The following is a 24,749-nucleotide window of genomic DNA, read 5'->3' as shown; positions in this document are numbered from 1 at the left end:
GACACAACTGGAACTTCAAATGGCCATTTCAGCCCTCTGACCTGAACCCTGTAGAAAATGAGTGATGTGAACTGAAGAGAAGAAGCACCGTCATGGAGCTGGGAATCTGAAGGATCTGGAGTGGTTCTGGATGAAGGAATGGTCTCTGATCTCTTGTCAGGTGTTCTCTAACCTCATCAGGCATTATAGGAGAAAACTCCTATATTTTGGTAAATGGAGGTTTAATAAAAGGGTACCGTTAATTGTGTCCAATGTATATTAGAGAAAAACATTTATTTCATAATGATATTTCCCCCATTTTAAATTCTTATCCTCCAATGAAAGGTTAGATTTTTGTGAATTAACAATGCAGATTTATTTCCACAGCCCTCTTTGATCATATTTACCAAGGGTGATTTTGACCATGTATATATATATATATATATATATATATATACTGTATATATATGGTGGATAGATCAAACACTGTGGCTGTGTCCGTCAAATACTGTCATATACTGTCTGAGGAGTTACTTACGGTGGCTCAGTAGTGCACGACACAACAAAATCTCTACAACACAACAAAACCGCAACACAATGCATAGGACAAATTTTGTTGTGTTGTGACTTGTTTACATTGTGTTGTGCGAATTTCACTGAGTTGTGCTAATTTTGTTGTGTTGTGGCTTGTTTCTGTTTTGTTGCAACATTTTTCCGTTGTGTTGTGACTTTTTTTACATTGTGTTGTGTACTTCTGGGCCTCCGTAGGTAATTCTGTTGAATAAGTAATTACTTAGCGACCGTTAAGAAAGTACGTTCTATATAGTATGAATCTGTGTAGTATGAATGTAATCTGGATGTACATTCATCATGTTGTCACTGTGATGTGACATACTACATCAGTTTCGTCGCTTCACTGTTATTCACAAAAAATGGAGGTGCTCCCATGTCGGATCTCAGAATGGCTGGTTGATTGCTGATGTGCCTGGAGTGAGGGCAGATGTTTGCTAATTGGAGTGATTAGGTCTTAACGAGGGGAGAGGTCCTTATAGGCACTGTTTTAGCCAATAACACATTGCTCAAGTCAGCTGTTGAGAATGAGCACTACCAAATTCAAACTAAAGGAGATCAAAGAATCAGGATTCTCTTTGGAATTCTGATTGCTCTCAATTTTCATATTTTGAAACAGGAAATATTTGGTAGTGTGTGAATTTGTATTTCAAATGTATGCTTTTTTAAAAACTTTCTATTCATCCTGAAATAATGTATTAGAGTTTCCAAATATTTATTATATATTGATTAACAATGATAATCAGAAATGCAAATCAGCATATTAGAATGATTTCATCACAGGAATAAATTGCATTTTAAAACATACTATTATGTTTTAAAATTGTGATATTTCACAATAGTCCTGTTTTACAGTATTTTTGATCAAATAAATGCAGCTTTGGTGAGCATGAGACTTCTTTCAAAACATTCACATTTTTGAATGATAGTGTGTGAATGTTTAGTTGTGTATGTTCCTATACAGTGCACGTGACGACTCGGGTGGAGATGAGTGTGTGTATGTGTTTTGGCATCCTACAGCTCAAATGGGATCATCAAATCCCGGGGTGACATTAGTGACAGAATGACAAACCACGTCTGAGTCTGACACTTGTTTACTTTTCTGTCATGGGATTTTCCAATGACTTTTATTATTTTTATACCTAGCTAATAATTAAAACAAATCTCTTAATTACAAAAATGTTCATTTTTATTTGACACATTGGTTGGTCCCCACAATGCATTTGATTATCCTTTTGGGGACATTTGATCTTTATGTGTTTGAGTGTATGTTCAGGCTATATTTTTAAGAAATGTTTAGTCTATCATACAAAACTTTGCCAGTATAAATGGGCAAAATTAGACCTAGTGTACATTCCATAATACACTGCCGATGTCCCCTACTACATACTTTTATCCAGTGGGATTTTTGTATTGAAAAAAGATTGATACATTTTTATCAATTCTGTTTTTCCCTGGGAATTGAACCTGAATGTCTTTGGCACTGATACCATGCTCTACTTGAGCTAAAGAATCAATGTATATGTTGTCTGTTCACTGTAAAAATTGATTGTCATTTTACCTGTAAAAGGCTGTAATAATTCTACAGTAAAAAATGTTGGTTAATGGTAATTTTCCTTGTCATATATCATTTACAGTAGAAAAAACTGAAAACTGATATTCCCAGATTTCCCTGGATGACACTTCTCATTTAATGGTAATCCAGCACTTGGGACTCATACTGCGGTCTCTGTGGTCCTGTACCCTCTGAATATCAGCTGATCTGGTGTCATCCTTACCTGGGCTGAGCAGTGGTGTGTGGTAAGAACAGTGTGTCTGATACAGAGGGAGATGCTGAGTAACATGTCTGGGTTTCGGGGTGACTGACGGTTACTCATAGTGCAGTTATGCAACTGTTCGCTTCGAGCAGAAATGGAGGAAGGACATTCTAACCCACCAAGAGGAAGTGACTGCGAAACTATATCAGGGCCCTTTTTGAGGAAACAATTTTTGACAAACAATCTGACAAACGTGTGTCCAGACAGAACCATATTTAGCCACAGAACAGCAAATTAACATTTGGGAACCACAACAAGTTCCATTTATAACATTCATTTCAAGTTCAAGTTTCTCTTTTATTGTCTCCGTTATCCGTAATCGGGAGAGCAGATCAAACACACAACAATACAATTATTCAATAACCCTCCACACACACACACACACAAAAAAACAAAACAAAAAACATATCGCTCCTAATCCTAATAATACGCCAACATTGCATGTTACTCATCACATTACCCTCACCCACACAACAATTTCGATCACTTATTATTCAATAATTTGACAGATAATGGAATCAGAGAAAATTTGTATCTATTCAGTTTACAGATTGGAACCCTATATCTCCTGCCCGAGGGCATCAGCTCATACTCCTTATGGAGAATATGGCTTGGGTCACCAATAATTTTAAGACTGCTTCCTAACAGACCTCTCAAAAGAGAAAGTGGAGACAACATACCAATTATTTTTCCAGCTCTTCTAACAACATTTTGAAGTTGTGACCTAAGTTTAACAGTCAAATGCTCACTCTCACAGTCTCTGCCACTAAGGCTTCTGAGTAGACACTGTGGTCAGTTAGCAACATTAGTTGTCTGGCTGATATTATACTGATAATCTATCTATCTATCTATCTATCTATCTATCTATCTATCTATCTGTCTATCTGTCTATCTGTCTATCTGTCTGTCTGTCTGTCTATCTGTCTATCTGTCTGTCTGTCTGTCTGTCATAATATTGATCAAAAATGACAAGTATAATGGTACAAAAGATTTCTTTCAAATACGTGCTCTTGAACTTATTATTAACTTATTATTATCAAAGTTTTCAACACTGATAATAACTACGAATGTTTCTTGAGTGTCAAAGAAGCATATTAGAATGATTTCCAAAGGACCATGTAACATTGAAGACTGAAGTCTTCAGAAGTAATGGCTGAAAATTCATCTTTGGCATTTAGGAATAAATTACATTTTAAAATACATTTAAAGTAGAAACAGTCATTTAAAATTGGAATACTATTTCATAATACTATTGTTTTTACTTTACTTTTAATTAAAAATGCAGCCCTGGAGAGCATAAAATACAACTACCTCCATAAATTCAATAGTTCGTGTATACTTGTTTCAAAAACCTGTTTAAAATGGACATTTTACTGAATCACTTGTTCAACAAACTCTGTTTTCCTTGTAATTAATTTCAATTCAAGCCTTACAGGCCCTTTCTTAAAGCCCATGCCGCTTGACAAAGGTGATGATAGCAGAATTAGGCAGTGAGCATTACGATATTCTCTGGGGCACCGGGCCTGTCGCTCTGATGTGAAAGCGCGGCGCGACGTGTGGACAAGATGCAGGCAGTTGGACGGCTGGAGGTCTGCTGTGGGGGTTATTCTTCATTGTTGTTGGCTTGGCCTACATGCTCAGCCAAGCATATTCTCTTACTGCAGACACAAATCTATCACTGATGCATCTCTCTGTGCATCATCCTTCTTCTCCGTCTCTTTTCACTCTTGTTGGAATCAACGTCTCATGATTAAGGATGCTGCCAACAGGCATTATAATGACGATCACGCTCTGGCTAATGCCATGTTGTTGCTGCATAATTTAAGCCTGTTTTAAAAATAAATGGCAGTATTGTGCTCATAGCTCTGCCCTGGTCTCAAACATGCATATTAAGTACAGCAAAAATGCTTTTAATATCAGCACTGGTGCATTTCTTCAGCCATCTGAAAAGTTTTTTTATTTTTTTTCACCATTAGCATCTTATTAATATTGGATGTATATCAGGACAGTCAAGGTCTGCAACATAATGTGGCCAAAAATATGAAAAGCACTTATTTGGCTGCATTTTACTCTAGTCTGTCACTATTCCTCACCACTCCAGATGGACGCACAGGTTTTATGAATTGTTTAGCATGAACATATTAACAAATCCTCGTCTTTGCATATTCTTGTTTCGCATATACTTAAACATTTGTCAGTTTTAGAACTTTGGCTTTCATTTTTAGGACGTGTACCTGTCATAACAGTATTAAAAGTATTTTTAACATTAGTTTTTCCTGGTACTGAGCCGAGATGTACGATCCGCTGAAATTAATTTAATCTTAAAGTTCAAAAGGTCATAGAGCAGGTATTTAGAAGCATACAACTAAAAAGCAGCTTTAAACAGAGGTTGGGTTTGATTGATGGGGGTTTAGCCAATCAGGATTGAGTGGAGCAATGTTGATTGGTTGTGACTAATAAGACTTGACAGCAAGAAAGATGGGAACAGTCTTTGCTGTCTTCATGCTGTTCAGTGATATTATACATATGCTGAGAATTAGCAATAACCCACTTATTTCAACTTTGTCCTTTCTGCATCTATTTGCATTGATTATCTGTTGTCAAATAGCCATTTGCATTGATTTTCTACTTTCTAACTGTACTTAGAATTTGTTCCTCAAGACATGAGTATTCAAAAATCCCTGAATTGCAAGATATAAACTCAGAATTACAGGAAACAAAGTCTGTGACACTGGTAACATAAAAACATCCTCGATTCCCAAGGAAAACACCAAATAACTTTGTATAAAAGTTACAGTATTTCAAAGTATATTCAAACTTGCATTGGCTGAAAATATCTTCACAAAGGTCAGCTACTCACACAGTATGTGTGTCATGATAGTACAGAGATAGTTTAGACAGTACAACCAGCTATGAATAAGAAGGAATGTAAATCAGTTTGCTTGGGTCTATAAATCACATGGCCTTTGGGTCTCTGGGATTTATTCCACAGATTTATGGGATATGATTTACATGTCAAAGTTCACAATGTCACCAAACAGAATAGTTTATGTCAAGTATCCCTGTAATCAAAAGCTACTAAAAAAGGACAGCTTGTCAAGTCAATGTCTTGTGTCAGAGTTTAAAAAGCCTTAAGTCCATAACAAATTGACGTGGATGAAGCTTGAAAGCTCTAGGATTTAGAATCAAGAATTTTGCTCTCAGAATAATAAGCTTAAATAAAACATCAGTGTGTCGAAATTCCATAAATATTAGCATGTATGCAGTTCTGTGTTGTGCTTTAAGATTTAGGTTTACGAATACCCTGTGAAGAAGACCTTATACGGATTCAGAGAAAGGATTATTTAATCCGATTTAAATGAGATTTAGAATATTGTTTTAAGTATTTTTTGTTTCTTTTTTTTCCAAGCATCCCTGGCAGATTTCCACTGAAACAGCCTTGCAGATGTTACTTACACAAGATATAAAGACGCAGATTGAAACATTTTTCATTAGGCGCTCTAAGATATACTCGATTGCTGGGAAGTTTTTTTTAAACAAAAAGGCATAATGCAATTTAAATCCAATCCTAAATGCCAGGTGGCCCTTGCAGCAATGCCAGAAACATTTCTTTCTGGCTCCTGTTAGGATAAAAGCTGTGATACTTAGTGCAGTATATGATTTGTGTTTTTGGTCAATTTATTGAAAAAAAGTATATTGTGGTAGCAAAGTAATGTTTGCCACATGCCTTTTAGACAGTACTAGCATTAATACAGCAGTTCTGACAGTGACAATGGAATCAGAGATTTTTTACTTTACAATCATAAAAATAATATACATATTCAAGAAACCCACTACAAAAAGCGTTATCCAATAAGATTAATTAAATAGCCTAATATAATATGAAATGGTATTTTATATTATTATTCATATTAGATGTTTTGCCTTAAGTTTAAATATATATATATATATTTATATAGTATTCAAGGTAAGTTTGTTTACACTATTTAATCTTTGTGTGAAAGATTTTTTGGAGATCTATAGTATGGTAATATAATGTATTGACATTTATGGAAAAAGTTACCCTAGTTAATCTGTGATCACTGCCTACTGATTGGCTGAAGTCACCAAAAGATGCTACTGATGCCATGCTGGAAAATTAATCGTTTATGAAAATGTGTCACTTGTTACAGCCCTTGCCTCATTCCTGAAAAAAAAAAAAATAATTTTTATGGTTAGTAGTAAAGATAGTAATAAATATTTATTTCAAATAAATAAAATAAGATAAAATAAAATTTATTAAATTAAATACTTATTTCACTAAACTTGAATGTGAATTCACATTTTGTAGGTTAGAAATTCAACCCGACACTAAAGTCTGATATAACCTGAATTCAACTGATTATTGAACACGTAGTTTATCAAATGCTCAGATACTGGAAAATCAATATAATTTCTCTGGTAATGAGATGACTTCTGCAGTAATGCTGCGTTGTGTGTGTTGTTTACTCCAGGAATTGTGAAGCCTATAGGGGAGGCTGAGAGGTGGGCAAACAGGAAGTGACACACTTGTGTGCATGAGCTGTGCCTGTGTGGACTGACCCTAATCACAGCGGACAGTTTGCACTTATGTAAGCGGCTCAAAACAGCCTTCAGGTTTGAAGACCATCCTGGAGCAACATATGTGACTTTGTATGTAAGTATGTGCGTTTATGTGCACGTATGCATCTGTGTCCACTGTCTTTAATGTATGCGCACACAAGTGTCAAAGCAAAACTGTCTTTCATACTGTTTTGATGAACACATTATTCCCACCGTCTCAATTTCTCCCATCTCTGTGCCTCACAAAGCATCTTGCAGTTAAAGTGCTGATCTCGAATCAGATGTTTCCCCTTTCCTGGCACAGTCATATAAACAGATTCTGGCTCAGCACTCCTACACATCTGACTATTCAAGGCAAAAACGTATGAAGAATAATGCTGAGGATGAGAGGAGGTAAGCACAATCGTCGGCTTTATCAGTGGTGAAAACGCACACACGCAAGCAGGAGGATGAGGATTTGCTGTGGTATTTACTGAATGCTTGGGTTAACTCTTTTCATTGGGGTATAAGTGAACGTACTGTATGTGTTGGTGTTTGCTGCTGACGGTGGCTTTGCATTGAGAGCAGATCTGCCCGCTAGCTTCAGCGTTTTACACACATAGCGGACAAACTAAAGTCACACACCTGAAGCCGGCGTCAAGTGTTAACAATACAATCTCATAAACAGCATATAGCTGTATTGTTAATGCTCTCATGCATAAATGAGGCTTGAGAAATATATAATTGGACTCGGTATTATTTGCAGCATTTGCTGAAATGTTGTTAAGATCTCTGTGTTACGTCTTTTTTGTCAAGGTTTTCATGAAAATATTAAGCAGCACGACTGTTTTCAACATTGATAATGATAAGAAATTTTTCTTGGGCAAATCAGCATCAGGTAAATTCTTGGGCAAATCAGGTAAATCAGCATATTAGAATGATTTTTAAAGGATCATGTGACACTGAAGACTGATGATGCTGAAAATTCATATTTGCATCACAAGAATAAATTACATTCTAAAATATATTGTTATTTGAAATTGTTATAATATTGCACTTTTTACTGTATTTATTTATTTATATATTATTTTATTTTTATTAAATAAACGCAGCTTTATAATAGTAACTAACAGGAATAAAAGTACTTTCAAGGTCAAAGTTTATACTGAGGAAGCAAGTGTTCAAATTAATTTACACTATTTAATGTTTCTGTGACATTTTTGGGATGGAATATAATAATATAATGTATTGACTTTTATGTGTTCAATAATATGCATTTAGAGTAAGGATTTGGTGAGGTTTTAAAAAAAATAGATATATCATATTAACATTTTAAAATCATTAAAATTTAAAACTCATACAGACCCCAAATGTTTAAAAGGTGATGTAAAACGGAGAGTAAATGGTGATATTTGCTTAGATAACTCACTTTTCCCATTTTGTTTTCTTTATATAATCTTAAATATGATGCCTATTCATTTTATAGCTCTTTATTTTTACAGTACATTACTCATTGGTGTACTAATATGCATATAAGTATAGACTGGCTTCAATTATTTGATCTTTTTATGAAGATAAAGTTCAAATTTCACTTAATCATAACTGAGAACTCCATGAAATGAAGCAGAAAGATTTTCCTCTGCCACTTCACTCAAGAGTTAAACAAAACAGCGTCATCCTTGAGTAAAATTTATGAGTAAGGGGAAAATGGGACAGAACTGATGTTGAACGAATCTCTAGTCAGTGTCCAGGGTGATGGAAAGAGCTGATATTAGATGTCAGTTACAGAAGTTCAGTTAGTTGGTTGTGGCTCTCTTGTATTGTGGCTTTCTTAGATTTTGTCGCAATATGATGCAGTTCCAGAGCGACGGAGAGAATTTACACAAAGCTGCTCATCACTCTTCTTTAACAAGCTTTCTGCTGTGCAGGCATGAAACCAGACCCTGCATCCTGACTCAACCAATCTACAACAAAATCAATGCCTGTTTATGTGTGAGTAAACAGTTTCATTAAACTCGAGTGGCACTTAAACACACAGTAGACTCAGTCGTTAGGAATGACAATGAATGTTTCCTAAACACGTCCTAAACAATTACAAAACACTGAGGCCATACCCACTTCCTGTATGCAGTTTAAATGGGAAGCATATGTAACATGAAAACACGTCCACTGATGATTTGCAAGGCATAGGGGCCATATCATGTGTGTTTTTTAATCTTTATTTTTTTTCTGAGATCCAAACACCTTCTTTTTGTGGGTAACAATGCTTATTTATAGGTTGTGGGTTATCTGTCTGGTCCATTTAGTTAGTGGTCTCAAAGGAATAGTTCACCCAAAATTAAAATTTGATGAAATTAACTAACCCTCAGTCCATCCAAGATGCAGATGAGTTTGTTTCTTCATCAGAACAGATTTGGAGAAATTTAGCGTTACATCACTTGCTCACCAATGGATCCTCTGTAGTGAATGGGTGCCGTCAGAATGAGAGTCAAATCAGCTGATATAAATAATCCACAAGCAATCCACACAATACCAGTCCATCTTGTGAAATGAAAAGCTGTGTGTTTGTAAGAATCAAATCCATCAGGACATTTTTTCTTCAAGCTGAAATACTAAAATTGAGTATAATATTGCTTTCTCCAGTAAAATGTCTGAATGAGAAATATGCACAGATCAAGCACTATTTACAAATAAATGCTGATTGATTTTGATGTGAGAGGGGATGAAATTAACTGGAGGAAGCGTTATTACGGACAGTTTAAAGTTAAAACATGTTTCATACAAACTCTGAGCTTTTTGCTTAGTCGTGTAGATTATTTGTGGATTATTGTGGTGTTTTTATCAGCTGTTTGGACTCTCATTCTGACGGCACCCATTCACTGCAGAGGACCCATTGGTGAGCAAGTGATGTAATGCTAAATGTCTCCAGTTATGTTCCAATGAAGAAACAAATTCTACATCTTGAATGGCCTGAGGGTGAGTACAGTAAATTTTCATTTTTTGGTGAGCTATTCCTTTAAGGTCAAGGCTGCTTGTTTCTAATACTGAGAGTCCAGAAGAGCACAATATTTGGTGGACTTTGCCTCTTACTCTTATCATTAAATACCAGCTGGGAAAATAATTTTGTGTTATGGTCTTTATGGATAATTGTATCTATTCTACTTCCTCTTTATTACTTCACGATGAATAAGTAGGCCAAGTTGCTCAACACCACATATGTGTTGTAGCTGAGTAAATGTGAATGGTCATGTGGTAATGTATTCATCTTTGTGTGTCACAGATTTCTCAGTGTTTTGACTTGATTCACACTGCACCCAATTCTGTTTAGTTTTTCAGATATTTAGGAATGACGCACTGCTGTTTAGTCACTGTAGTAAATATCAGTTAGCAAATTAATGACTTGAGCACATTGCCAATAGACTGACTTCTACAGTAACTGAGAGAAATTTGCATTTCAGTTGATCCAAAGGGATCTGAGCCAGATATGACTAAATAAATGAATAATTTTAGCTGCTTGTGAAGCATTTGCTGTTTAGTTTAAATTGATGCTTGTTTTGGACTAAGGAGAAAGTTGAGTTGTTTAAAAATATATCAAACTGCTCTATTTCAGAAGATCAATGGAAGTGTGATTGCAGTCAATATTGGAACTGAGGACCTGTCACCATCATTGTTTGTTTCAGAAAATAGTCCGTTCTTGTGTCACACTAGCTGTCATTTCACAGAGTTTATGAAAAGAGCATAGAGATATTCAGGGAAAATGTAGGCTGCATGAAAATGTGTAAGCAGAACTGGAGCAGCACAAATGAAAATAAACACAACTGAACTTTTAATTAGCAAGTGAAAATACATTTACTGATCATGCATGCAGAAAAAGACTCGACAGAACTCCTAAGGGATGCTCTCTTTTTCTCTTGCAATCTGTGTCATTCTTTCTCTTTCTCTTTCACTCTGCATCTCTTCCTAGTCTAATTGGTCTTTCTTTAAGTCATTAATTGACAAGAATGGTGTTAAAAAACAAACAGTCCTCAGTAAAAAAATAAGTGTAAAGGCAACAGTTTGCATTGCTTTTTTGTTGTTGTTTTTGTTGATTAATTTAAATTGTAAAAGTCTTGGCTGAACTTAAAATCTGCTATCATTATACCCATTACCTTCTTAGTATTCATGAAAAGCGCTGTTATAATTTACTCTCATGTTGTTCCAAAACGGTATGACTTTTTTTCTCTGTGGAACATAAATTTTTTTTTGTCTATACAACAAAAGTCAACAGGCTCCAAGGTTGTTTGGTTCCCAACATTCTTCAAATATCATCTGTTGTGTCCTGCAGAAGAATGCAATGCATAGAACCTTGGAACAACTTGAAATGAAGACCGAATTTTCATTTTGAGTGCTTTATCCATTTATGTTGTCCTCTTGAAAAGAATTATATTCAAGCATTTTCTGTTTATTTAGATGGTTTTAAATCATTCTATATACTTCATATCATGTTTTCTCTGAGAAACATGCAAGTAATGGGGAGCAAAGTGCTTATCTTCATTTTAACCATATTTATTATTCGTGAAAATGAGCTGGGACAATAAAAAGCCTATTTGATCACTTCAGTTTAAAGTATATTGTAATAGAAATCTGAAATCTGAAATCTGCACTGCTTGTTTTCCTTGACATTTTAATTTACAACTTCAAGATGGTGGAGTTCAGAGAAGATGCTGAGGTATGGTGGAATCTCCCATTGTTTCATAACAAATCCACAAAACAAGCCAGATCCAGTGCGGTTTCTGTGTCACTGCTCTAAAGTCACAACGTTTAAGAGAAGATAAACTTAGGGCATATGGTCCAGATTCCCCTCTGGATTTTATTCAGATAAATACAGGTTTGCGCTGCCAGTGGGGGAAGCACAGGCCAGCGTGACCCCACCCTCTAACTACAGCCTTGAGGTCTGTGTGCGTTAAAAATACCCCACAGTGACCCAAGCACAAGAGTGATCCCGTCTGCCATGCTCACTCTGTCTCCTCCGTGTGCTTTCTGCACATAACTGAAATGTGGGCCTAGTTTGTCTACCATGGTTATATCTACCTTTTATTATTAATAAATGCTGTAATATTAAAAAAACTTTTAAAGAACCTTTTATTAAATGCAGATCAAAATATTAAAGCCTAAGAAACAACAAGAATTATATATTTTTAAATCATTTGAATAAATCCTATTTTTCTATCTATCTATCTATCTATCTATCTATCTATCTATCTATCTATCTATCTATCTATCTATCTATCTATCTATCTATCTATCTATCTATCTATCTATCTATCTATCTATCTATCTATCCAATCACAAACTTTTGAACAATAATGTATCATTGTTTTCGCATGAATACAAATTAAGAAATAATCACAATTGCTAAATTCCTAGTGGTTTTTAAAAATGGGATTAATGCAAAATTCTTATTTCATACCTAATTGGTTTTGTGGTAAAATATGACCTGGACGTGAAAATCAAGTGTTTGTATATATCCTTATGTAAATGTATGACACAAAATATGAAAGAGAAGATTATGACTTGTGACTTCCATAACAGCCTCTCTCAAATGCTTCATATGAAACGGTTCTCTGTTGTGAATGTTAACAGGGTTTATAGAAACGTACAGCTACATACTATGGGAGTATCTGCGATAACGCTGACTTCAGCTGGGTCGTATCTGGAAGCAGTATGGCAGCTTGGAGCAAAGAGCACACACTGCACTGCATACATAGACATACAGACACGAGCAATTGCCTGAACTGTCCTTTTGTGTGCTGCTTCATGATGGATGGGGCTCATCTGTGTATGGGTGGGTGTAGGGCCTGTCGAGGTGGGGGTCACTGAATAGATGCAGTGGAAAACACACAGCCCATGTTGTGTTTGCATGAAGGCATCTTTGTATGAAATATGCAGCACATTGTGTGTGTGTGTGTGTGTGGTTTTGGGGGGTTGGATGAGGCTGGTAGTGTTTAGCATGATAATGGCACACACTTTGAATTGAACGTCATGTGAATAATCAAAGGGTCTGATTTTCGCAATCATAACACATTCCTGAATGTTTTATGAGGGACTGGTTTTTTTTACTCATGTGCTCCACCATCATTTATATACAATAAGGCAAAAAAAAAAAAAAAGAAGAGACTTGATAGAGTAATGTTATCCAGAAAAATAAAATAATGCTAAGGAATCCTCATGATTCTTATTTCACTTTTTTCCTATATTTTTTATAATATCGGATGGCTGGTTTATTTGACTTTTTTCAAATAAATTACACAAACCACTTGACTATAATTATATAGTCAATATAAATTTTAACAAAGTTTATATTTTCAAATGGTTCTCTCTCTCTATACGGCGTCAAGTATATTGTATAATGTAGTAGTCTAAAAAGAATAATGAAAGTAAATAAAAAGAGAATAAATGAAAAATGAATGCTGCCATCTTGTGGTAGAAATACACCAACGCAGCTTAACCGCATGTGAAGCAATAAAAGCGAATTTAAATCGAAAGGTTTTATTTATTTATTTATTTAATATGCATGTGTTTATTACAATGCATTTTATTCATTTTTATTTTTATTTTTTTAAATGTCTTTGCAGGTGTTAAGATACTTTAAAGGATCTATTTATTCTTATTTTTTTTATCATCATCTTTATAAATGCCATTATATCGCTTTAAATTAATTTATTTATTTATAGATATTCCAAGTTCAAGAAACGTCTGCCACTTATGAGCATTCAAAATCATATTATTTCTATTACTGGCTGGATCTTCAGCATTAGTTATTTCATCAGTTTTCATATACACTCTTTTACCAATTTTTACAAGCTGTAGGCCTACAAGCTCCCATCCATCCCAAATAACGCTGAGCAGTGTGCGACATTTCTCTGTGTGCACAGTTGGCATAGATTTCTGCAGTCAAATGGAAAAGCACAAACAGGTGGGCATGAGTATAGGGAGATTAAATGTATTAATAATCATTTAACTTTTTAAAGTTAAACTGTTCTTCGCCATCTGATTCAATAGAATGACTTTACAATGTGATGTAATTCAAACAGGGTCAGAAGATTTTGCAGAGAGTAACAGAAGCCAGCTGCTAAAATTAGCAGGAGAGATTTCAGTCACATCTGGGTGGAACTCTCTCTCTCTCTCTCTCTCTCTCTCTCTCTCTCTCTCTCTCTCATATGTGTTGGAGTTCAGTAAATGACTTCCATTTGTGCTTGAGAACTAGAAGCCTCGCTCTCTCTCACATGAAAGGGCTGTGTGAGTGTGTATGTGTGTGTGTGTGCTTGATGAAAGGGTTGTGTATGTGGGTAGAGGGCAGTAATTACAGCTATTCTCCAGAGCTGATAGTCAGAGGCCTTGGCCGCAGCAGTGGTCACACCCCTTCCTGTCTGACAGATCTGATCCATGTCTCCTGCTGCTGAGTAACACAATCTGAGGACTCACATCTGCCTCAGCACCTCACAGTTAAGACTATACTCGCTAATTTACTGTTTCAGTGTCAGAGTAACAACCCCACCTCATTAGTCTCAAAAGATGTGAATATCATGTATTTATTCTATTGACTACACATGCCAACATTTAGGGAAAAAATAATTTTATTTATAAATTAATCTGATTGACATAGAGATATAGTATTCATCTATGTTCAGAGCTGGGTAGTAACTGATTACATGTAATCTGGATTATGTAATCAGATTCCAAAAATTAAGTACTTGTAATTAGAGTAAGTTACATTTACTTTTTTATTGATTACATGATTACATATTATTCACACAATAGCAATAAATAATTAATCATTTATTGATTCTCTCTAATTCCTTTTTTTTATCTTTAAAATGTTCCTTTCTAAAATAGCCCACTGCTTCTATACACTCAGAAAGTCCAGTTTTATGGACATTCACACATAGACTAGTCAGGCGCTACACAGCATTGGAGCACTGGATTTACAAAAATCATTTCAGGTTTAAGAAGTGTTTCAACATTGCATCAACTACTGATGAATTTTTATTTGAATTATCACTCAGTAGGTTATTTATCGAAAGGCTTTTGTCTTTCAAACTGATTAAAATGCACAAATTCTCGTTATTTCTTATTTGCAGACATCCTCAAACTTTTTGTCATCTGAACCTCTTTCACTTAATATATTTACTGTTTGCATTGAACTTTGACCATCGTAACTTTGCAGATGTTGTTTATGCTCAAACAGCAACATTACACACTAACTAAAGTTAAAAAAGTGAAATCAAAATCAATAATCCCTAAAAGTACCCATAAAATAAATATTTTAATAATTAAGTATCACATTTGCATGTTCTCTGACATTGGTTAATGGTCATATGGCGTGCAGGTAAAGATAAAATATTAAATATTAATAAGTTAATTATTTTGATTGTTATTTTAAAATTCTTTATTTTAATTTTACATCTTTGCCTTTCATTAAATTCAACCCCCGCCCTGAAGTTCATTTACGAACCACAGTTTGGGAAACCTTGATGTAATATAATGTTTAATGCACTTCATGTTGTTAATTACAATGAAAGGAATATATTTTCTCACTCTTTGTATTTTTACATCACGATTATCCTGTTTAAATCAATGTGATAAACGAGTTAGGTCAATAGTAATCTAAAAGTAATCTGATTATATTACATAAAATGTGTAATGTGATGGATTACGTTACTGACTACAATTTTTGTCATGTTATTTGGAATCAGTAACGGATTACAATTAGTTTACTAATCTTCCCAGCTCTGTCTATGATTGGGTGCAATCTCCTTTCTTCCTTTCCTGTTGCTCAGTGTCAAAACCATAAGATCAAACAAACCATGAATATTTATAAATATTGACAATTGTAGTGTTTGCTGTAATGAATAGCTTGCAAATTAATTTTTTAATATAGGGATTTTTGTGTGTGTGTTTACATTTTCACGAATATCTGTCGATAGTGGCAAAAGTAAATGAACCCCTTCTACGTTTAGCTACTATATATTTTAATAATTATAATATATTAATATTTTACATTAAATTTTAAATTAAAATATAAATATATTATAAGATAATTATATACACACACTATAATTATAGTGTGTATATAATATATAGTATATAATATTTATTTATATATATCACAAGTTATATATATCAGTGAGGGCAATGAGTTATCATTTAATATTTAATTTTAAGAAAACCCTTTTTTTAACCTTGTAAAAAAAAAAAATAGTCAGATAAACGTACAGGAGTGAATTCAGGTAAATTAAGTCATTATTCATCATTGCTTGAATTTACCTTAAGTCACTATTTAATATTTACAGCAAGTTAAACCCAAACAATTTTATCAACAATATACACAGTCAAAAAATTTAGTTCGATTTGTATTTATTTTTTTACACACAGCGTTGCCTGCAAACACATTGTCATATTTAGAGACCTGAAAGGAGAGATGTGTAAAATATATATATGTAGTGTAAAAATGGGTTTTATTTGACAGCTCCGTGCTTGTCTGCGTCTGGGCGTTTCGCGCATGCGCACTCGTCTCTTCTCTCTCCTTTTTTTCCAGGCCAGTGCGGCAGGCGGACCGCAGGGAGAGGGAGAGATTTTAGGAAGGACAGTTACAAAAGTTAAAGAAGACGAGAAATCATGACACAAAACAGTGAAGTCGACGATCGCCTCTCCTCGTCAGTGTGCTTGACATCCCTCATCATGGCGCTCGTGTCACCTGTGAAATATTGATTTTTGTCATCTACACCAACTTATGGATATAATGCCGGAAAACGAATGAGAACTATTGCAGTCGCCTGGAATTGCTTGTTGGATATTGAATCCGGGTTTTGGGGATGCGGTTAGGATTATTTTTCCTGTATATAATCAATATATGAGAGCAGGATTGTTGGACTAGACGCGAGCTCGGGCCGATCCGTTATATTTCACATCGCACTAAAGCATGGGAATGCCGTCCGCCGCTCGGATCGCATAGTCCCGCGGCACGCGATGCAGCCACGAGCAGATGTCAAGATGGGTGATGCCGCAGAGATCAAGCAGAGCAAGAGGACGTTCATCGTGCCCACGATCAAATCTGTTGATCACTATGACTTCACCAGGGCCAAGACATCGTGCAGTCTGACGTGGCTCATCGCCAAAGCCTTTGGATCGGGTAGGTGGTGCTTAACGTTTTGAACAATCTGGATTTTGAGAACTGGGGGAAGCTGTCACAAGGGCTATACTGTGTCTCAGTGGTTTAATATAGGCTTTATCAAACTGGGGTCCGGGGACCACAGGGGGTACGTGGAAATGATATGAGAAGCGAGAAATGAGAGTGTAAATAATATTAATAAAAATAAAAATATACATAAATTAAAAATAAGTAATACATTAAATAATCCAAAATTAGGTTTAAATAAGCAAACATTAGATTAAAACAATAAAAATAAATAATTATGTTAAATAAGTAAACAAATGAGCAAATACAGTACAATAATGAGGTTGTTACAAAATAATAATAATGGAACTTTAGAGAAAGCAAATATTGTCAAATTAATATTTTTGACATATTTGTAATATGAATGTTTCACTGTATAAATTGGGTTTTTATACCAACTCTGTAGATGCCTTTTAAAGTTTAGGATGGGGATGATCGTATTTGGGGGTCGTATTTTGTTTTGTGACTGTTTACATTTAGCTGAAAAGCCTGTTTTGTGACAAGTTACCCCATATAGTGTGACGCCTTGCGCTCACCATATATTCAATCAACTGTATATTTTTTCCTAGGCAGTGACAGGGGACATGTTTAGTTGCGTTTTTGTTGACAAGACTTCAAAGCATGCTTTCATATTGAAAATAGACCTACTTAGAGAAATATGTGCTGGAGTAAAAGTGTGTCATCATTTCCCATGCCAGAATTTAGAAATGCAGTGGGCATATTTTTAAATTTAGCATCATGAGAGTTTATTAGGGATTTTGTTAATGTAAAAAAACACCAATTTGTTCAATTATGAGAAGATAACAAATGTGTTGTTCTATTAGGAGACCTACACATCAGTTCTGCAATTTCTAAGGTATTGTAAGTGAATTTATACAGTGCAAGTGAAATATATACAGTATTGTATATGAAGCAGTATAAACAGGTTACAAACAGTGCATTTCACAAAAAAAGTCTACATGGTGGTAACTGTTGCCATGTCTGCAGAAACCATTAGCCTAGAATCCCTACATAGATTCATGAAAGGCAGCAGTCTGGCTTATGGCTCTGAGTCCATCCCCACAGTCCGTAATGAATGCTCAAAGCAGATTCCCCACTTCTGCACACAGTAATAGGATTGAATTTTCCAGAATAGCTCCACATGGAGGATGCTGGAATAAACATAAACACAGACTATCAAACTTGCATGGCCTTAGCAGTGTGGCTTTTATTGCTAGAGCGGCCTGGCCCACAACAGAAACACAACAGCGCCAAGATGAAGACGGCTCCTGGCAGAAGTGTCTGTAAAAAGTCTGCTTTTCTCATTGGAGTTGCTGGTACATGAACTCTAATGTGGTTGATAAGCATGGATTTACTCTGCAGATGTCTCTGAATGGCATACATTTGAGTCAGTTCTGTTAGTGGCATTAACAAAAACTACTTAATACCATAATTTTTGGACATTACACCTCTTGTGAAAGACGAGAAGAGGTGTGCTTAATTGAATTGAATGTATTAGAGTATATTTAAAAAATAAAACTGTACTTAATTATAATATATTATTACCAAATTATTGTAATATAAGTTCCACTTTAGTGCACTTTAAGAGAGTATTTGCATGACTGTTTCTTTACACACTTAAGAACACTTTAAGAGAGCAGTTTAAATTCAGATTAAAAGTTTTAATTGAAAGTACATGATTTAATAATCTTTCATTGTGCTTCTAAAGAGTAAATTTAATTACTAACTGTTGTGTTATTTAATATTACATTAAAAGTTCATTTAAATTTGACATGCAAGTTTCAGAAATGACAATAAAGTATAATTTAGTTGCTATTAATGCTTGTCAGTATTGTGCAGTAACCGTATTTCAAATACAATTATAAAATTATACATAAAGATGTACTTACTGTAAGTGGGTCACAAAAACACTCTTAAGTTCAACTGATTGCACTTAATAGAATTTAATAATACATCTTCATTTAATTGCAAATAACTTACAATTAAGTGTCCAATAATATTACATTCATTTGTACTTGTATTATTATATATTATTTAAAAAAAATAATATTCTTTTAAAAGTATGCATAAGTGTACTTATTTTTTCACAAGGGTTTATACATAAAGTAACATGTATTTTTGACATTTGCCTTTATGATCCTGTGTTTTTCTCAACATATTGCATGGTAGTGCTGTGTAAATACCATGGTGCATGGTCCTCAGGGCAGACATCAAAGCAGTGTTCATTTTGGCAGGCATTTTTGATTTAGTCTTAGTCTTTATCTTGAGACGAAAATACTTAATAGTCTTAGTCACATTTTAGTCATTTGAGTTTTTCATAGTTTTAGTCGACGAAAAGTCATTGCATTTTTGTCAACTTTTAGTCGTTACTTTTAGTCAAACTGCAGTTACCAACATTTATTTTGGTAGCTATTTTAAATGTAGTATTCAAACAAAATTAGTCATCAATAGGGCCCTATGAAATCCGTTTAATTTTTTCCCAAATTCCGTTTTATTTTTTTCTAAATGAATTTTTTTCTGTTTAAATTTTCCTGAATTCCGTTTTTTTCCGTTTTAATTTTTCTGGACTCCTTTTTAATGGTCAAATTAAATTGTATTAATCAAAAAGCATGTCTAATTAATTAAAATCATGAAACTTATACAATTTAATTTATTAAAAGTGTAACAAAAATGACATGTTTAGGGCCATATGAATTTTTTTTCTCACCGTTTTATTGTTGCCAAATTCTGTGTTTTAGCATGAATGCATACAAACAATTTTTATTTATTCTTACAGCCTTATGAAATGTTTTTCCCCCTCAGAAATTCAGTGTTGTGTATTTAAATTTTACTGGTTATCAGGTGGAGGCATAAAACATTGATTTAATTTGACATCAAATTTAACATCAGTCACTGCTCTTCACAGCAGAATGAAACTGCTGATCAGCATGAGAAAAAAACACAGGAAAACGAGCCCCACCATTGCAAGACATCCTTAGATTGAAAATAGAGTCTGGTGGATATCTGTTCATCCAGATACTTTTCTTGGAAATGAAAAATAAACAAGGCCACAAACAGCTGTTTTGAGTGCCAGTAGGCCCTCATAACAACATTGTCCTGTCTTCCTCTCCAGCCTTACATCTGTGGCATACTGCACATACCACAACCGAGAGCATTCGTTTCTGTTACATCACTGAAGCCTGAGGAGCGCAGGGAGTTTGTGACGTTCACATGTGACTCTGTACACTGTTAGTCTCACTGTAAACTGTTATTAAGGACCAAAAATGTCCTTGTGTTATGAGCGACCCATAGCGTGAGTATGAAAATTATTACATTATTTGTTTCATAAGATGATAAGGAAGGTTGTTTGGGAATTCTGACTTAAATTTTGGCCTGTTTTTAAAAGTCATCATATGACTTCAAATAATCGAAATATAGTGCACATGTAGTAAGGGCCACTTTTATGATGATTTTGGCATCTTTTTGAAGAAAAAAAGCAGGGTTTGGAATAAATCGTGACAGACCCAACCAGTTTGCAACTGACAAACAACAACAATCCAGTTAGTTAATGATGGACCAAATCAATCCTGCTCTACTTCTTTTTTAATTGCTTGAGAGCATGTTTCACAGTAAGGAAGAAAAGAGAACTGCAATTGACATTTCATGCTGGCCTTAACGCACAAGTTGTTCAATGTAATTTTACTTCATTATTATAAGCATATGCTAAGAATATTTTCAAAATTCTGTAAAATTTAGTATATTATCTGCTGTAAAAATCTTGATAATTGACCTTAAGATAATCATTTTATAAAGGAACAGAGTTATGTTTCCTTACAGTAACATTTAAACTCACATAGGGCAGAGTTGAATTTTGAAAGGCTTTTGTGAGTCGTGGTGACTTTCTACCTCAGGTTTTTCTCGTTCTGACCCCTCACTTCCTCCCTGTGTTTGTCGTGCCTTCGAGAGCCGCTTCCTGCCTCTGTCCTCCATTTTGCTGGGATGAAACGTGGGGGAATAACCTTTCCATAACCAGGCAGCTCTTTATGAGCATGTTCAGGAAAAACCATGAGCTTAACAGAAGTGTGTGTGTGTGTGTTTTTGCTTCTGGCTCTGAACTGGCGGAGACTGTTCCACTGTTTCCATTGACGCAGCAGCTTTTCATAAAGGTTAAGGGGAATGTTTTTAAAGTTCCCCTGTAGTCACATATTTTATCCCTTAAAACTTATCTTTGATCATCAAAATGACATATTTAAATGTGAAAATTATTTTCTCATGCCTTAAAATAGTATGAATGTGACTATACCCTTGCCTCATTTACTATACGCTGATCTATGAATATGCAAATTAGCCCCGCCTCCACTCAGTCACACCCACCAGCGCCTCCTGATCCTCTGAACTGTAGTAAATGCAAAACAATGGCATACACGGATAATGACTGATAAAACTATGTTTTTACTAGCGGACAACTACAGTGAATACTGTAACATTCGTTAAAGTTACTTACTTGACGATGTTGTGTCCTCAAAATGCCTTTAAGACTGACTGTTTATGATTCTAATTCGCGCCCGCGAGCAAAGCGTGTGAAGTGCAGATGCCGATGCGGGAGAGGTGGGTCTGACTTCGGGTTACTTTTACACTGTTGTTGCGGGTTATAATGCAAGTTAGCGGTTCTAAATTCACATTAAATCACGGCTTCATGAGTTTTTTGCTCTAATTTATGTTTGGTTTTGTGCTGGTATTGGTATATTTTGCATGCTAGTGATAGGAATCGATCCCTTGACGTGATTGGTTATTGGTTTGTGACGTAGAAAACCGCATTTCTGGGAGTGCCTTTAGGAAACAACAGTTTTAAGGAGAAAATACTCAGCAATGGTGTTGATTAATGGATTGACAGATGGTTTGTCTAAAAGCATATTAAAAACACCACATAGACAAATAAACAACATAAAAAACTTGACTTTCACCACAGGGGGACTTTAAGAGTTTTCTGATGTTTCTGTAGATATTGAAACATCAGAATTATTCACCGCGTATTTATACCGATTCCATACCATGTATCATGTCATCCTTCATTTGAATGTGTAACATGAGCCTATCTGAGCCATATAAACAATATTATTTTGTTTATTTTTTAATTATATCGTTGCACGCCATCACGGCGAATAAGTCGATTAATATAATCAAACTTATTTTTAATTATCGTCTATGGGTTGGAAATATTTCTTTATTTGAACAACTTCAGTTTGATGCAATTATAGATGATTGCATCATAAAAAATTGCATTCGATTGCATCGAAAAAATTAGAGCATTATGTTTAATACAACAAGTTTTCCCTAAATCTTTCATTTAATCCTCGTATACAGCCTTTAGTCATTATTAATGTTTTAAGCTTTGGCTAATTCTAATGCTTATTAATGTAATATGTGGTTTTGTATAGTTTTCTCGCTGTTCTGTAATGAAATAAGGTGATCAGACTGAAGAATTGCCTACATATACAGTATGGCTCGCGTGCTCCTGTTTAAGTCACGAAATACGTATCGGGATATCGTGACTGACAACATATTCCTTCGTTTCATAATACTCAATTAATTGTTGTAAACTGAGATTGCTGTCTTTAGACGATGTATATGTGCTGAATTCTACATAAATAATCCACAACAATGGCGTGCTACGGGCACAGCCATTGATAGAGGCTGCAGCAGAAGTTCTTTTACGCTACTATTTGAATCTTCCGCTTTTCGAACGCTTAAGTGTGATAAAGGCCTATTGTGTCGACTCCGGTGCAGGGGAAGACACGATGTCTCTGATTAAGCGATTGTTGTTGTATGTACTAATGAATATAGCAGTCGTCATTTACTCTTGACATCTGAGCTGCTGAAGACACAGAGGATTAATGTTACTTTCATTTTGAAGGGAATGTGCTGATCCCCAATCTGCCTAAATGTTCGCCCGAATCATTCGTGATCCAGCTTCATCTACAGAAGAAGTATAAGGGTTTTTTATGAATCTTTGCAAATCGCCTTTCCTAATATATGCTAGTTAGCCAGTTTCGCGGCTGTAGTTTAAAGTCTGCTCGTCAGTCCACGGTCAGCAGAGCTCATTAGCATTTAAAGCAACATGGCTTGCTGAAAACAGAGCTGATTTTGACATGGTAAAAAGGTTTTTTTACACTGAGAATTTTTTACCAAAGTATGTTATAGACTTTTCATTAAGACCCTAAAGAATCATATTAACTTGTGTAAAATGGGCATCCGATGACCTCTTTAATACAATTACAGTTTCATATCATTTTTTATTTTATTTCTTTTTAATGTTTAATTATTAATAAAATTTTTATTATTTTTAAAATTAAAAACATTTATTTTCTCTTTATTTATTTATTTGTTTGCTTTATTTTAATGTTATTTAATTTGTATAATTTATTAATTAATTAGTAAACATTTATTTAATTATTATGATTTTTATTTGTAATGTTTTATTTTTAAGCAAGAACAGCAGGAACTGGACTGCACCTTTAAGACACACATTTCCTGCTGAAAATGAACCCCCCCCCCCCCCCCCCCACACACACACACACACACACACAAAGACATACTGAAAGGAAATGACCCGGGAAGAGCAGGAATCTACATCGCCTGTAGTCTGACTCACACTGAAGCATTATGGGATGCCAGGAATTTCCTTGGCCTTCTAAACTCAGACATCTGCAGTCAAACTTCAGCGTTAGAAACAGAGCTGAATTGTCAGTCTACAGATGTTGTCATCCTGATGCTGTTAATTTCTGTTTATGTGCATCACGACTGCTTTGTTTTTTTGGGCAAGTGCTCGTGACTCATTTTTTTCAGGCCTGTACCTGGGTGTTTATGTGTGTGCGTGTGTGTCTGTGTGTGTGCAATTGTGTCTGCCTGCTCCCCAGTGATTGCAGTCTGTATGTGTGTGTGACTCAATTCATGCATGCATGTACCTGTCTGTGTGTGTTTGAGTCTATGGTGCTATTCTGAAGATCTACTTTGAAAACAGTGTGTCTCTCTCTTCTGGTTCTACTCTTTGACCTCACATTAGTCTGTTTGACCAAGCATTGATACTGAATCAGCTTTAAAGGCACATTAAGTTATTTTTTCACCTAATGAAATGAATATAGTACTGTTTTTTTATGTTTTACCCACCTCACATGACCACCTGAATAATCACTTTTTCTCATTAGCTTCCAAAATTGTGCATTCAATCACAATCCCTGTCGTTCTCTGTTTAGACTGTATACCGGTGGAGTTGGAGGATCCATTCTACAGAGACCAGTATGATCAGGAGCATGTGAAGCCGCCCGTTGTGTCTCTGCTGCTTTCAGCAGAGTTGTATTGCCGTGCTGGGAGTCTGATCCTCAGGAGCGATGCGGCTAAACCTCTGCTGGGTCACAATGCCGTCATCCAAGCCCTCGCTCAGAAAGGCCTCTACGTCACTGACCAGGAGAGACTTGTGACTGAGAGAGACCTCTGCAAGACCCCCATACAGATGGCAAGTCATTTGACACTACACCTTAATTTGTTTTGTTGCAAAACTGACATACATTCAGATTTAGAGTGTAAGGATTTATTTTAATAGTGACATGACCCTGCAAATGATTTCAAAA

At 35.1% G+C, this 24,749-nt stretch overlaps 1 protein-coding gene across 2 annotated transcripts in view; it reads left to right on the top strand.

The window, feature by feature from the left end:
• Nucleotides 1-16,501: 16,501 nt before the first annotated feature.
• Nucleotides 16,502-24,749, top strand: part of LOC306881210 (calmodulin-regulated spectrin-associated protein 2-like) — a 48,533-nt gene continuing 40,285 nt past the window's right edge. Inside the window, exons 1-2 of one of the 2 annotated variants that reach the window (XM_079435186.1) lie at nt 16,502-17,097; nt 24,375-24,634. In XM_079435186.1, coding sequence (XP_079291312.1) covers nt 16,935-17,097; nt 24,375-24,634 — 423 coding nt within the window. In that variant the 5' untranslated portion in view covers nt 16,502-16,934. The remainder of the gene's footprint in view (nt 17,098-24,374; nt 24,635-24,749) is intronic. The other variant, XM_079435187.1, reaches the window with a different exon arrangement.

This window comes from Barbus barbus (assembly GCF_936440315.1).
Source record: "Barbus barbus genome assembly, chromosome: 15".
In the NCBI taxonomy this organism is placed as follows: Eukaryota; Metazoa; Chordata; class Actinopteri; order Cypriniformes; family Cyprinidae; genus Barbus; species Barbus barbus.
Note: the sequence above shows the minus strand (reverse complement) of the source record. Positions and strands in the feature narration are given on the sequence as shown.